This window comes from Trachurus trachurus, assembly GCF_905171665.1.
Source record: "Trachurus trachurus genome assembly, chromosome: 24".
In the NCBI taxonomy this organism is placed as follows: domain Eukaryota; kingdom Metazoa; phylum Chordata; class Actinopteri; order Carangiformes; family Carangidae; genus Trachurus; species Trachurus trachurus.
This window is the reverse complement of record NC_139910.1, coordinates 581,712-596,586: the sequence shown is the minus strand read 5'-3', so window position 1 is coordinate 596,586 and position 14,875 is coordinate 581,712. Positions and strand designations below refer to the sequence as shown.

Sequence of the window (14,875 nt, the reverse complement as noted above, 5' to 3'; positions counted from 1 at the left end):
AACTCAGAGAAGGGACGGTGGACTCTGAAAATTCTTCCAGCCCTTAGTCAACATGAGGGTGAGTAGATAATGAGCGAAATATCATTCTAGGGTGAACTATCCCTTTAACATCACCACAACTCACTGGATATTCAACCCATTCTCAAGCCGTTTGGTTTATTATAAATGTCAGACAGATATTTATGATACAACAACAAAAAATCTTTTTGTTTTTTAATGTATTAAACATAGACTTCCCTACTCAGACACACACCCACATGCATAAATACACTGAAATGTGTTCTACAGGGTCTGACGTTTATACTGTATGTCTATGGTCAGAAACCCCGGACCAAGATGGCCGCCGTGTTGACGTACGCTGACAAACTCGAATGCGGCGTCTATGTGTATATAGTATCTGTGCATAGCCGAGCTCCTGCATCTGTTACTGTGGTGCGTTCACTGACCGCAGGGACAAAATAGTCTTGATTGTGTTGGTCTGTGTTCATGTTTCACAGATGGATTTTAACTGAAAGTTTTACTGTCTGTGTTCAACCAATCATCTGTCTGCTTCTTTCCTCCTCCTCCTCCTCCTTCTTCTCCTTCGTCTGCTGCCTGCTGGACCTCACAGCCATCTTAAAGGTAAGAATCAAACCAGTTTCCTGTCCTGTCACTGAGTTATAGTCACTGAGCTCCATCCATCAGCTGCTCCGCCCTCTAGTGGTCCATTAGGAACGTTACACATTACATTTATATTATATTATAAGAAAACCAAGAGGGGAAGATGAAACTCTGAAACTCTACAGCTGATACATGGACGGGATGAACGTCATGGAGGTCACTGAATCACAAATAACTAATGTCACTGCACACTGTCCTTTTTAAATAAATAAATAAATTAGTTGGATGGGCTTCATGTGGCCATATATGGGCAATTATAAGCCACTTAGTCTGCACAGAGGTCAAAAAGTACAGTAAATGTTACACAACACAAAGAACAGTGTTCAAGAAGTTCTTTAGACATAGACATTTTGTTGTGTTGTTGTTTATCGACTATAATCTCATGTCTTTGTGTACATCTTTTAAACACTTGACCTGTGTGTCTGTGTATATTGTGTATTGTGTTGTGTAACATTTACTGTACTTTTTTACCTCTGTGCACACTAAGTGGCTTATAATTGGCCCATCCAACTAATAGTCCAGTAATTTTAGGCCAAAAAAGGGGTCAACATTAAACAAATTGCAACAGAATCAAACTCAACTGGTTTTGTATCCTCAGCATGTCCTGAGTGAGGGAAAAAAAAGCCCAGAAGAATCCCATTAGGGGAAAGTTTCAAAAAACACCCAAACATATCCCATTTACTGTATACGCATATAAAAAAAAATGTTCACGTGTATAGGGTTAAATTTTTAACCTTTAGATATCTCCATGAAAATGACTGAGTTGATTACTTACATAAAGACAAACAAAAAATGTATTACACGTTTTTTGAAATTCTTTGTTAACATGAGCAAATTTGCATAAATTTGCATAAATTCCACCGTTTGGATGGCACATGTATATATGAAGGTGCTGTGGTGATACCGGCATGAAAACTGGAATGAGTTGACTCCATCGGTCAACCGACAAGTTGACCACTTTAAATTTCAAGATGACTGCAATTTTTCAAGACAGCCACATCCTTAGTAGAGCAGGACTCAGGACATGCTGAGGATACAAAATCAGATGAGTTTGCTTCTGTTGCAATTTGTTTAACCTTTTATCATAAAATGACTGGACTATAATGACAGAGGTGTGATGTCATCAGGCCTTCAGCCTATAGACAGTATATGCCTGCTACCTGTCCTGCCGTTTCTCTAGTTGCCTGAGGAAGACCACATCTGGTCCAAACGTTGCAAGCAAGTATCCAATAAATGGGATCTTTAATCCAGTGTGCGGATATTCCCTTTTTTTTCTTTTCAATAATCCTATGACTATCCGGCACCTGGCCTAAAATAGGCACTGGATGTGTGCGCACAACTACCCTGTTTTTCCTCTGGTCCAGAGCACATCTGTTGAACCAGGTCCAGGTTAGTCGTAGAGAAGCGGTTGCAGAGTGAAGGTGAGGGTGTGTGTGGCGTGTTGCAGCACTCGGGCAGCGAGGGGGTTTTACCGGGGGAGAGGAGCAGCAGCAGCTCCGGTCTGGGTGAGTCTGAGGCCGACCGGCCCCACGAGCTGGAGGAAGAGGAGGAGGAGGAAGAGGAAGAGGAGGCGGCACGGCGGCTGCGTCCTCGGCGGTCCCAGACAGAGGACAGCGATCCTGACGACCTTCTGCTGCTGGATGAGGAGCAGGTAGACGAGGACTTTGCCGGCTCGCTGCTGGCCGCCATCTCCTGCTGGCACTTCAGGGTGCAGGCCTTTCTGTCCAGCTCGCTGACGGTGACGGTGAGGACGGCTTTCTGCTGCCGGCCGGGGTGCACTGCAAAAACTCTACATCTTTACAAGAATATTTGTCTTATTTCTTGTCAAAATGTCTCGTTTCTAGTCAAAACTAATCTCTTTCTGCTTAAAATAAGACTCTTCACCTAAAAAATAACTTGTTTTTAGATCATTTTCACTTGTTTCAAACTAATTTTCACTTGAAATAAGTAGAAAAAGAACAGTTCCCGCACACATGGCCAACTTGCGGAATTTATTGCATGATAAAATATGCAATAAATTCTGCAAGTTGGCCATGTGTGCGGGAACTCTTCTTTTTCTAATTTGGACTTAATTGTCACCCTCCGACGCACCTGCCTAAGAAATAGATGTGCGAAGATTTTTGCTTTTACTTGAAATAAGTAGAAAAATCTGCCAGTGAAAGCAAGTTGTTTGTGCTTGTTATAAGAAAAGAAAAACTTGCTCCACTATCAGATTTTTTTAAAAGTGAAAATCTGCTTTAAAGAAGTAAAAAGTGTCTCAAAACAAGCTACTTTTAATGTGATGAGTCTTGTTTTAAGTAGAATGAGATTTGTTTTGACTAGAAATAAGACAAATATTCTTGGTGAGATGTAGAGTTTTTGCAGTGTTGGCTTCATCGCTGCTGCGTCCTTCCTCCTCCACCGCTCCCTAACTCCTGGATAACTCCTGGATAACGGCATTCCCCGCTCCGCTCGGCCATAACCAACCACCGGTGGCTCCAGAGCTCTCGGCTCGGCTGCATGAGCTTCACGTGTGGAACTAACAGCAGCTGAGGTGCATGTCTGAGGCCGGGGCTCAACTGCAGCAGGGTGGTGGACCGCTTACATTCAGACCTTAAAGAACCCTTTAAAGGGATATTTTTACGTGTCTTGCCTCACTCCCGAGTCCATGACCAGCAGATAGACACCATCCTTTCCACTGTGCGTGCAGTAACCATGGAGATAGAGCCGTATCGGCCGTAATTAGCTTAGCTCAAACACTGGAAGTGTATAGGTATTGTTAGCCTGCCTCCACTCCACGCTCTATCTCCCTTGTTACTGCACGCACAGTCGAAAGGATGGTGTCTATCTGCTGGTCATGGACTCGGGAGTGAGGCAAGACACGGACAAAAAGAATGTTGGCATATCCCTTTAAACCAGCAGTGTCTTTATGCTGAACTGAAACTGATCCATTTGTCTCTGGACTGAGCAGAGCGTTAGGAAGTTCACCTGCTGAAGCTCCTCTGACCTGCAGCTCAGGGTTTTAATCTGAACGTGTTGAAGCTGCCTCTTGGTGTTTGGTTGCTTTGTTTTATATTATTTGCATGTTTGGTTTCAGCCACTGACGCTTCATTCAGTTTGTGTGAGGAAGCTGATGAGGAAACGCTTCACTCACCTGTTGCTCACCATCACTGGACCACAGGGTCTGAAGGTTTCTGATGCTTCTCCTAACACAACCCTGTTTGGGAAACTCAGAGAATTCAAAACTTCCATATAAAGTTTGATTCTTGTTAATGATCCAGAACAAACAGGACCTCGACTTTTACTGACCCTTTTATTTGAAATGTCTGGTAGTAACGCCTTCGTTCTTAACCTAGTGTTCTACTTGACAAAATGAGACAAAATGCTGAAGCTTCATTGTGTTGTTTTGTCGGAGCAGATGGAGGGAGGCGGAGTCTCCTCCAAACAAGATGGCCGACCTCCTGGAGGAGAACCAGGTGGAGCTGAGCCGAAGGCCGAGCAGGTACAGAGCAGTGAAGAACAGCTTCAGTTTCTACACCTGAGCAGCAGAAACATGAAGCAACACATTTACTAACATCTGCTTTAAAGGAGAATCCCGGTCATTTTTGACCCCTAAATCGTTGTCCTGATGGTCACCCAGTGTTGGTTGGAGCAAAAAACGCGACTAAAATTGATGCAGGCAAACCAGAGTTACCATGGCACCCGGCGCTAGGGATAGCAACAACGCTAACCCATGGGGGCAATTCTTTCAACCACAACACTCAGAGAACAATCAGATATCTCTGGTACATGACTGGAATCCTTAGAGACACCACTGAACTCATATAGTGGAGAGTAGAAACAGTAGAAACTTTGTCTTTTTAACTCTGAAACATCCCAGAAAGACATTACTATTCCATCACAGAGAGAAACTAACACTTTGTCCTTGTTGTGATGATTTCTTTACTAAAATAAACGGTGGAGCAGTGCAGTGGTGATGTCCAGAATATCTCTGACCGTTTATTTTAGTACAGAAATCATCACAACAAGGACAAAGTGTTAGTTTCTCTCTGTGATGGGATAGTAATGTCTTTCTGGGATGTTTCAGAGTTGGGCTATCTGAGGTGAGTGGCTACATGCAACAACACAAAGTTTCTACTGTTTCTACTCTACACTATATGAGTTCAGTGGTGTCTCTAAGGATTCCAGTCATGTACCAGAGATATCTGATTGTTTTCTGACTGAATTGCCCCCATAGGTTAGCGTTGTCGCTAGCGCTAGCGCCGGGTAACCATGGTAACTCCGGTTTGCCTGCATCAATTTTAGTCACGTTTTTTTACTCCAACCAACACTGGCTGACCATCAGGACAACGATTTAGGGCTCAAAAATGACTGGAATTCTCCTTTAATGTCTCAATTTCGTGTGTAGTTTTGTTAAAAAAACAAAAATCTTCACACATCTATTTCTTAAGCAGGTGTGTCGGAGGGTGACAATTAAGTCCAAATCAGAAAAAGAAGAGTTCCCGCACACATGGCCAACTTGCAGAATTTATTGTATTGCAACGTTTCGGTGCTAGACCTTTTTCAAACAAATGTTTGCGCCAACACAGGAAGCCATCTTAAATAGGAGTGGCTGTGTGACACAAACCAATCACTTTCCCACACGTCTGGGTGTGAGGAATTCAAATATTAAATATCAACAACATACAAACAATAGAATTGAAACAATGAATATATACAATAAACACTAAGCTGCCGTGACTGGATACATTAGGTCCTAATGGAAGCTAATAGCTATTAATCACAGTCAGAAACAATAAATACGACAGATACAATAGAAAACTAGATAAAGTAGCATTTCCTGATGGAAATGCGTGTGAATGCTGAAAGCAGCTGAACGCTATTGCAGAATTAGCAAATAGTGCAGGCAGTGATCACCATACAAATGTTTGACCAAGGTAGGAATCGAACCCACAACCTCATGGTCAGTAGACTTTCACTCTGCCTCTAGGCCACAGTGTACACACAGTTACAGAGACTGTTGTCTGTTGATGAGCTGCACTCTGTCTCAATCTGAAGTTAACGAGCCCAAAGCTGCACCTGTTGGAAACACACTGTGTCAACACCAAGAAAGCTTGAGAGTCAAGCTTGAATGACTTACAATTAAAATTTCTGTGAATTTCAGGCTGAGAGCAGCAGTTTCAACATGAAGCAAGTTGTCAGAAGTCAACAGAGGACGACTGGGAAAATAATTCACTATAATTGTTGTTGAGGCAAGATTTGAACAAGCAACCTTCAGGTCTTCAGCCCAGTAATCTAACCACTAGGCTACAGACACACATAAAAAGAGAATAAAGAAAATGGCCGAACAGAAGAACAATAGTGTGCTTTCAGCATTCACACTAAATAGAAAACAGAGGGACTTGCAATAAAAAGTGTGCAAGGCTACAATAGAAATCTGAAACAGTCTGAACAAATCATAGTGTGTGTAGTTTTGTTGAAACTCAGAACTAGCGGTTGTGATGATCATCTGTATTTCCTTCTCTTCCAGCTCGCCACCGATCCGCTGCTGCAGACGACCTCAGAGTCTGGACCGACGGTGAACTCTGAACCTGGTGCAGAACCTCCTGTGACCTCAGCGACTCCTCAGAGGTCAGAGGTCAAACTGAACCCTGCAGAGCCCCGGGACGGGCCGCCGTCGGCCACGCCGGACTCAGACTCCAAGACGCTGAGCAGCGCCGAGTCGTCTGAGGAGGAGGAGGAGGATGATGAAGACAAAGAGGAAGGCGAGAAGCAGAGCGCGGTCGTCAGCATCCTCCCGTCCTCGGTGCTGGACCGAGCCGGCGCCATCGCTCAGCACTTCACCAGCAGCGTCAAGCGAGGCAGCGGCGGCGTTGCCCTCGATGACGCCCGCTCGCTGGGCTGCCCGTCGCCGCGGTTACCCAGCAGGAACAGCAGCAGCCTGAGTCTCCGCGCCGAACTAGAGCCCGGCAGCGGCCAGCGGTTAGAGCAAACCGCCGTCGCCGTCGAAACCTTCACCACGGAGACAGATCAGACTCTTCTGTCTCCGCTGTTGGACGGCGACAGAGCGATCCGCCGCCGCAGAGACTCGGCGCTGTCCAAGCAGGACCAGCTGCTCATCAGCAAGATCAGGAGCTACTACGAGGACGCGGGGAACCAGGACGCGGCCTTCGGTCTGCAGCGCCGCGAGAGCCTCACCTACATCCCCACCGGCCTGGTCCGCAGCTCCGTCAGCCGCTTCAACAGCAGCACCGAGACCGAGACCGCCGCCGAGGACCAGAGGGACCAGAGGGACCGCCAGACCACATCCACATCCACCGAGTCTCAGCTGGTTTCACCCTCAGACCTTCACGGCCGCTGCATGGTCTCTAGTGACTCTCTGGACTCGTTGAGGTCGGATCAAAGGAGCACGGATGCAGAAGACTCAGGACTAACCCCGTCGAGGTCCCGGTCCCTGAGTCTGCAGGACAATAATAATCCGTCTGAGGAGGATGAGGAGTTCAGACCTTCATCCGAGATGATCAAGATCTGGCAGGCCATGGAGCACAAGATCTCCAGATCGCAGAGTGAAGACCGAGACCGAGGGCGAGACCGATCCAGAGAAGCTCCTCCTCAGACTTCCAGAGCCGCCACCGCCGTCGGCCCGTCGACCGGAGCGTCGGACCTCGGCACCGCCACCGAGGAATCCACCACCGGACCGACGCCCCTCAAGACCAGAACCACCGGAGCGACGCGCGCAGCGAGTCTGAAGGACACGCTGAAGGTGTGTAGAAGAAAAATAACATCTATAGAACGTATATATCATCCTATTTGGGCCTTTAAACTTTTCTTCTTCATTTAAGTAAAATAAACTCAAGAACTCAAAACACGACGCTGGAAAACATTAGGGCTGAACCAAAAAAATCGAAGCTTCGAAGCTTCGTTCGTTGCCATGGAAAATCGATCTTTAAGTCTGTGATCGATTGTTTTTTTTTTCTTCCTTTTTCCCTTTTTGACACCGGTTCTCATCGGCACTTGTTACATTACAATGAGTAGGCTACTACTTGGCATCCTGGAAACCTGCCTGATTTTGGAGATATGCAGTGTTTGTTTGCCATTACTTTCATTATTTCCACTACGGTCGCGCACCGCCCCCAATGTTTGTGGGCAGATGATGGCAGTCAGCAATGATAAAGCCACGGTGGAGTGAAACAACATAAGAACATGAAAAATAATGATATTCTAACTATTCAAACCAACACAAAATAACATCAAATGTAGTCTGGTTGTTGTTGACTTGATCTTTAAAGGAGGCACAACTTTCTTTTCATTGGTCTTGTTGTTTTCAGCTGTTTGGACAGGAAGCAGTGGTGCTGAGAGCTGCAGCGCCGCGCGTCGCCCAGCTGAAGGCCGAGGCAGCGGGAGGACCGAGGACCGCCGAGGACGACTCAGAGGACCAGACGGACGACGGAGACAAAACCAAGAGCAAAGTCCTTCACCTGGCTCGTCAGTACAGCCAGAAGATCAAGACCACCAAACCCGTGGTCCGCCAGCGCAGCCAGTTCCTCCTGACGACCACCCAGAGCTTAGCCTCGGTGGAGGAGGAGAGGGAGGCTGCAGGTAGGACTCATGTCCCGCTGTTTCACACACTGGTCCCAGTTTGTCTGTTAAAGGGATAAATACATAGATAATAAAGAGAATACAAATACTTACACTGATGTGAATATGCAAATGAGCAGCATTTAAAAGAATAGTTCACCTAAAATTCAAATTTCACTCATTATCTACTTGCAAATGGATACCAACTGTCTTTGTAACAAAAAGACACACCAAAAAACATCCAAATACCTCCAAGCTCCTCTTCCCGGTTCATCAAATTTGACGAACCGGGAAGAGGAGCTTCGAGAAGCTTCCGCTACAAACAAGCTTGAAACATCCATCCATCCATCCATCCATCCATCCATCCATCCATCCATTTTCCGCCGCATTATCCGGAATCGGGTCGCGGGGGCAGCAGTCGGAGCAGGGATCCCCAGACTTCCCTCTCCCCGGACACTTCCTCCAGCTCTTCCAGGGTGGACCCCAAGGCGTTCCCAGGCCAGCCGAGTGATGTAGTCACTCCAGCGTGTCCTGGGTCTTCCTCGGGGCCTCCTCCCGGTGGGACATGCCCGGAACACCTCACGAGGGAGGCGTCCAGGGGGCATCCGATACAGGTGCCCGAGCCACCTCAGCTGGCTCCTTTGGATGTGGAGGAGCAGCGGCTCTACTCCGAGCTCCTCCTGGGTGACAGAGCTCCTCACCCTATCTCTAAGGGAGCGCCCCGCCACCCTGGTGACAGAGCTCCTCACCCTCTCTCTAAGGGAGCGCCCCGCCACCCTGGTGACAGAGCTCCTCACCCTATCTCTAAGGGAGCGCCCCGCCACCCTGGTGACAGAGCTCCTCACCCTCTCTCTAAGGGAGCGCCCCGCCACCCTGGTGACAGAGCTCCTCACCCTATCTCTAAGGGAGCGCCCCGCCACCCTGGTGACAGAGCTCCTCCCCCTCTCTCTAAGGGAGCGCCCCGCCACCCTGGTGACAGAGCTCCTCCCCCTATCTCTAAGGGAGCACCCTGCCACCCGGCGGAGAAAACTCATTTCGGCCACTTGTATCCGGGATCCCGTTCTTTCGGTCATGACCCAGAGTTCATGACCGTAGGTGAGGGTGGGAACGTAGATCGACCGGTAAATCGAGAGCTTTGCCTTTCGGCTCAGCTCCTTCTTCACCACGACGGACCGATACAATGACCGCATTACTGCGGCCGCCGCACCGATCCGCCTGTCGATCTCGCGCTCCATTCTCCCCTCACTCGTGAACAAGACCCCGAGATACTTAAACTCCTCCACCTGAGGCAGGAACTCTCCCCTGACCTGGAGGGGGCAAACCACCTTTTTCCGGTCAAGAACCATGGCCTCGGACTTAGAGGTGCTGATTCTCATCCCAGCTGCTTCACACTCGGCTGCAAACCGCCCCAGTGCATGCTGAAGGTCCTGGCTCGAGGGAGCCAACAAGACAACATCATCTGCAAAAAGCAGAGATGAAATCAAGTGGCTCCCGAACCGTACCCCCTCCGGCACTTGGCTGCGCCTAGAAATTCTGTCCATAAAAATAATGAACAGAACCGGTGACAAAGGGCAGCCCTGCCCGAGTCCAACACGCACCGGGAACAGGTCTGACTTATTACCGCCATGCGAACCAAGCTCCTGCTCCGGTCATACAGGGACCGTACAGTCCTCACCAGAGGGCCTCTGACCCCATACTCCCGGAGCACCCCCCACAGGATGCCATGTGGGACACGGTCGAAAGCCTTCTCCAAGTCCACAAAACACATGTGGACTGGTTGGGCAAACTCCCATGCACCCTCGAGCACCCTGCGGAGGGTATAGAGCTGGTCCAGTGTTCCACGGCCAGGACGAAAACCACATTGTTCCTCCTGAATCGGGGTTCGACTATTGGCTGAATTCTCCTCTCCAGCACCCTGGATTAGACTTTCCCCGGGAGGCTGAGGAGTGTGATCCCCCGGTAGTTGGAACACACCCTCCGGTCCCCCTTTTTGAAGAGAGGGACCACCACCCCGGTCTGCCAGTCCAGAGGCACTGTCCCCGACTGCCACGCGATGCTGCAGAGGCGTGTCAGCCACGACAGCCCCACAACATCCAGAGACTTGAGGTACTCAGGGCGGATCTCATCCACCCCCGGTGCCTTGCCACTGAGGAGCTTCCAGACTACCTCAGTGACTTCAGCTTGGGTGATGAATGAATCGACCTCTGAATCCTCAGCCTCTGCGTCCTCGACGGAAGGCGTGTCAGTGGGATTGAGGAGATCCTCGAAGTATTCCTTCCACCGCCCGACGATATCCCCAGTCGAGGTCAACAGCTCCCCTCCTCCACTGTAAACAGTGTTGGCGGAGCACTGCTTCCCCCTCCTGAGGCGCCGGATGGTTTGCCAGAATTTCCTCGAGGCCGACCGGTAGTCCTCCTCCATGGCCTCCCCGAACTTTTCCCAGACCCGAGTTTTTGCTTCCGTGACCGCCCGGGCTGCCGTCCGCTTGGCCTGCCGGTACCCGTCAGCTGCCTCGGGAGACCCCCGAGCTAGCCAGGCTCGGTAGGACTCCTTCTTCAGCTTGACGGCATCCCTTACTTCCGGTGTCCACCACCGGGTTCGGGGATTGCCACCGCGACAGGCGCCGGAGACCTTACGGCCACAGCTCCGGACAGCCGCGTCAACAATGGAAGTGGAGAACATGGTCCATTCAGACTCAATGTCTCCAGCCTCCCTCAGAATCCGGTCAAATCTCTCCCGGAGGTGGGAGTTGAAGACCTCCCTGACAGGGGATTCTGCCAGACGTTCCCAGCAGACCCTCACGATACGCTTGGGTCTTCCAGGTCTGACCAGCTTCCTCCCCTGCCAGCGGATCCAACTCACCACCAGGTGGTGATCAGTTGACAGCTCAGCCCCTCTCTTCACCCGAGTGTCCAAGACATACGGCCCTAGGTCAGATGACACGACTACAAAGTCGATCATTGACCTCCGGCCTAGGGTGTCCTGGTGCCACGTGCACTGATGGACCCTTATGCTCCAACATGGTGTTCGTTATGGACAGACTGTGGCTAGCACAGAAGTGAATGGAAGAAGACCAAAGACTTGACGTCCCTCTCTGATAACCCTGTCAGTCTTTTCTTTATGATAATGAACTAGAATTAAACTTGACATTTATGATTGTTTGTGTTTCTTGCAGGAAACCCCGTCCTGCCCCTGGTGTCTCAGAAGAAGTCGTCCTCTCTGCCCCTGAGCTCCGCCCCCTGCAGCTCTGGCCCCGCCCCCCCGGCCCCCCCAGCGCGGCCTCGGTCCCGCAGCCCCCTCAGTCCCACCGAGGCCTTCCACTGGCCCGACGTGCAGGAACTCCGCTCCAAGTACTCGGACCACGGCGTCCGGCTGCAGAAGAGTCCTGTGGGCCGCAGCCGCTCCACGCCGGAGCAGATGTTCCACTGGGGTCTGAGACGACATTCCTCCTCCGGCCTCCTCCTCCCACCCGGAGCAGCAGCAGCCGTTGCCCTCGGCGACGGCGACGCTCCGTCCTCCTCGTCCCGACCTCGGAGCAGACGTGACGGCGCTCGGCGGGAGCAGCGCTGCCGGCGGCTGCAGCGAGCCAACTCCCTGGACCCGCGGCTCAGCGGAGAACAGGTCGACCAGCTGCAGCAGCTCCAGGAGCAGCAGGCCGCCGTCGCCGAGGGAAACCACGACGGATACTTCATCGCCGCCGAGGCCCCGTTGCCCGGCGACCCCGAACACAAGCTCATCGTCGTAGAGAAGCTGCTTCCTCCACTGCCGGCTGCAGAAACACAAACCGCCACAGACACCAAACAAGACGATGATGATGATGACAGCTACGTTCAGATTCGCTCTCCGACCAGCAGGGAGAAGATCTCCATCATGGCCGTCATCGACCGTTGCCGTGCCTACCAGGACTCAGACGAGTACAGACAGCGGGAGGAGGCGAAGGCCGCGAGGTCTGCAGAGCCAGAGGACGGCGCCGCGCAGCAGCAGCAGCAGCAGAGCAGCATGGTGAAGAACCTGAGGGAGAAGTTCCAGAGCCTCAACTGAACTGGAGAGAAACAGTTTTAATTCAACTGTAAAGAGTCGTATCGAAGCTCCAAACGAATGAACCCAAAGATTTGGAGCACTGCAAAAACTCTACATCTTTACAAGAATATTTGTCTCATTTTTAGTCAAAACTAATCTCTTTTCACTTAAAATAAGACTCATCACCTAAAAATTAACTTGTTTTTAGATCATTTTCACTTGTTTCAAACTAATTTTCACTTGAAATAAGTAGAAAAATCTGCCAGTGAAAGCAAGTTTTATGTGCTTGTAAGAAAGAAAAACTTGATCCACTATCAGATTTTTTCAAGTGAAAATCAGCTTGAAAGAAGTAAAAAGTGTCTAAAAACAAGCTAATGAGTCTTGTTTTAAGTAGGCCTACAATGAGATTAGTTTTGACTAGAAAAGGACAAATGAATATTTGTCCTTTTCTAGTGTGTGTTGGTAGATGTAGAGTTTTTGCAGTGAACCAGGTCCACGCTGGTCCAGACGCTGGTCAAGACGCTGGTCCAGGGTCGTTAAAGGGTTAATTGTACTTATAAATAAACATACAGTATATATGAGTATTGTGGTTTTAGGAGACAAGGCAGGTCTGTGCTGATTGGCTCGTTGTGTATAATATATATAATATCAGGTGTGACTGGTCTGTTTTTCTACTGGATGGTGTGTACAGTTAAAGGGAAGTGTAAAAGCTTCACATGCCCCCCCAGCTCCCACTTTAACTCCTGCTGCTGCACAAACAACCACTAAACTGCCCCATGCTTTTATTTTGAAGGTGAAGGGAAAGTCCAGGGTTTCCTCTGTGTTTTCAGATTCACCTGTCCACACCTGACACACTGCAAAAACTCATATCTTACCAAGAATATTTGTCTTATTTCAAGTCAAAACAAGTCTCATTCTACTTAAAATAAGACTCATCACATTAAAAGCAGCTTGATTTTGACACTTTTTACTTCTTTCAAGCAAATTTTCACTTGAAATAAGTAGAAAAATCTGATAGTGGAGAAAGTTTTACTTTCTTATTACAAACACAAAAAAACTTACTTTCACTGGCAGATTTTTCTACTTATTTCATATCAAAATTTGTTTGAAACAAATGAAAAAAACATGTTAATTTTTAGGCAATGAGTCTTATTTTAAGTGGAAAGAGATTATTTGTCTAGAAATGAGACATTTTGACAAGAAATAAGACAAATATTCTTGGAAAGATTTAGAGTTTTTCTGAGTGTTTTCTCAGCAGGTTTTAACACGTTAGTGAGTTGTTCTTTTAGCTCAGTGGCTGGTTCTGACTCTGACTCGGGGTTTGAACCTGTAACGTTTCTCCTGCTATTTATGTCATCTGTTGTAAATAGAAACCAGTGCACTGTCTTTCTATAACTGTGTGTGTGTATGTATGTGTGTGTATGTATGTACATAAACAAGTTTCTATGAGAATGAGGACGTCTGTGTTCACATTAAAACCACCAACAGGACGACCAGTGGTTGTGTTGTCATTGTGTTGTAGTGTGGTCCATGTGTCGTCGTCTTTTACATCATCAGTCATTAACGGTTCAGAAGTTATTTATGTTTTGTAAAACATGTTCAGCCTCATTGATGATAAACAAAATAAAACAACTGTCACTGAATTAACTTGAAACTGACAAAAGTTCTAACGGATAAAAGTTTAGTGAATGAAAATCAGACGTTGCTTCTGAATCGTGGTTCAACAGAATTACTAAAAAAAGGAAATGAATGAAACTTTAACTTAGAGGTTAGGATAAGGGTAACACTACATACTATATATAGGATTTTATATCAGCTATAGGCCTATATTACACAGACAAGGCAAGGCAGTTTGATTTGTATAGCCTGTTATTACAAACAGTTTGTCTCATACGTAGCTACACATCTAGAGAAGGTCAAACTGAGTTCACCTGGAAGAGTCACAACACTCTGAAACCTCACCCTAAAGCCTTACGTTCTTCACTTAGACAATATAAATATAAATAATAATATATATATATAAATAAACAGAGATGTATGTCCTGACACCTATAGATCCGGTGCAATTGGGACCCCCCATTTGGCAGATCGACACGCTGCCATACACAAGCGAGAAGCAGGTGACCCGATCGAAGCAAGATCAGCAAGCTTTAAACCTGCTCCAGACCTCCTCTGTCAGAGTCAATGTTGAAGGGGTCCAAAGATCTGCTACACCGCTGCTTCGCCGAACCAACTCCACCATCCTCCAAGCTCCTATGGAAGCAGTGTTGCCTAGTCTTCGTAGTACGGAGAGGAGACTCGCCAAAGACCCACAGCGCGCTGAGGTCTATTGTCAGGAGATCCACAAGCTAGAGAAGATGGGCTACGTAGCAGTGGTGCCACCAGATCCTGGTTTATACCTCACCATATGGTGCGACACAACAACAAAGACAGGATTGTCTTTAACTGTTCCTTTCAGTACGAAGGAAAGTCACTCAACGACCTTCTTCTTCCTGGACCTGCCCTAGGCCCATCGCTGCTAGGAGTCCTCATTCGGTTTCGGCAGTACCCAGTTACGGTGAGTGGTGATATCAAAATTATGTTCCACCAGATACGCCTTCTGCCAGCCGACAAACCTGTTCTGCGCTTCATCTGGCGG

The 14,875-nt window shown here is 48.3% G+C and overlaps 1 protein-coding gene across 1 annotated transcript in view; it reads left to right on the top strand.

Moving 5' to 3' along the window:
* LOC311007057 (pleckstrin homology domain-containing family G member 3) overlaps positions 1-12,315 on the top strand; it is a 49,435-nt gene extending 37,120 nt beyond the window's left edge. The window contains exons 15-19 of the mRNA XM_084000141.1: positions 2,108-2,404; positions 4,058-4,141; positions 6,170-7,402; positions 7,968-8,238; positions 11,393-12,315. Coding sequence (XP_083856267.1) covers positions 2,108-2,404; positions 4,058-4,141; positions 6,170-7,402; positions 7,968-8,238; positions 11,393-12,258 — 2,751 coding nt within the window. The 3' untranslated portion in view covers positions 12,259-12,315. The remainder of the gene's footprint in view (positions 1-2,107; positions 2,405-4,057; positions 4,142-6,169; positions 7,403-7,967; positions 8,239-11,392) is intronic.
* Positions 12,316-14,875: the final 2,560 nt, after the last annotated feature.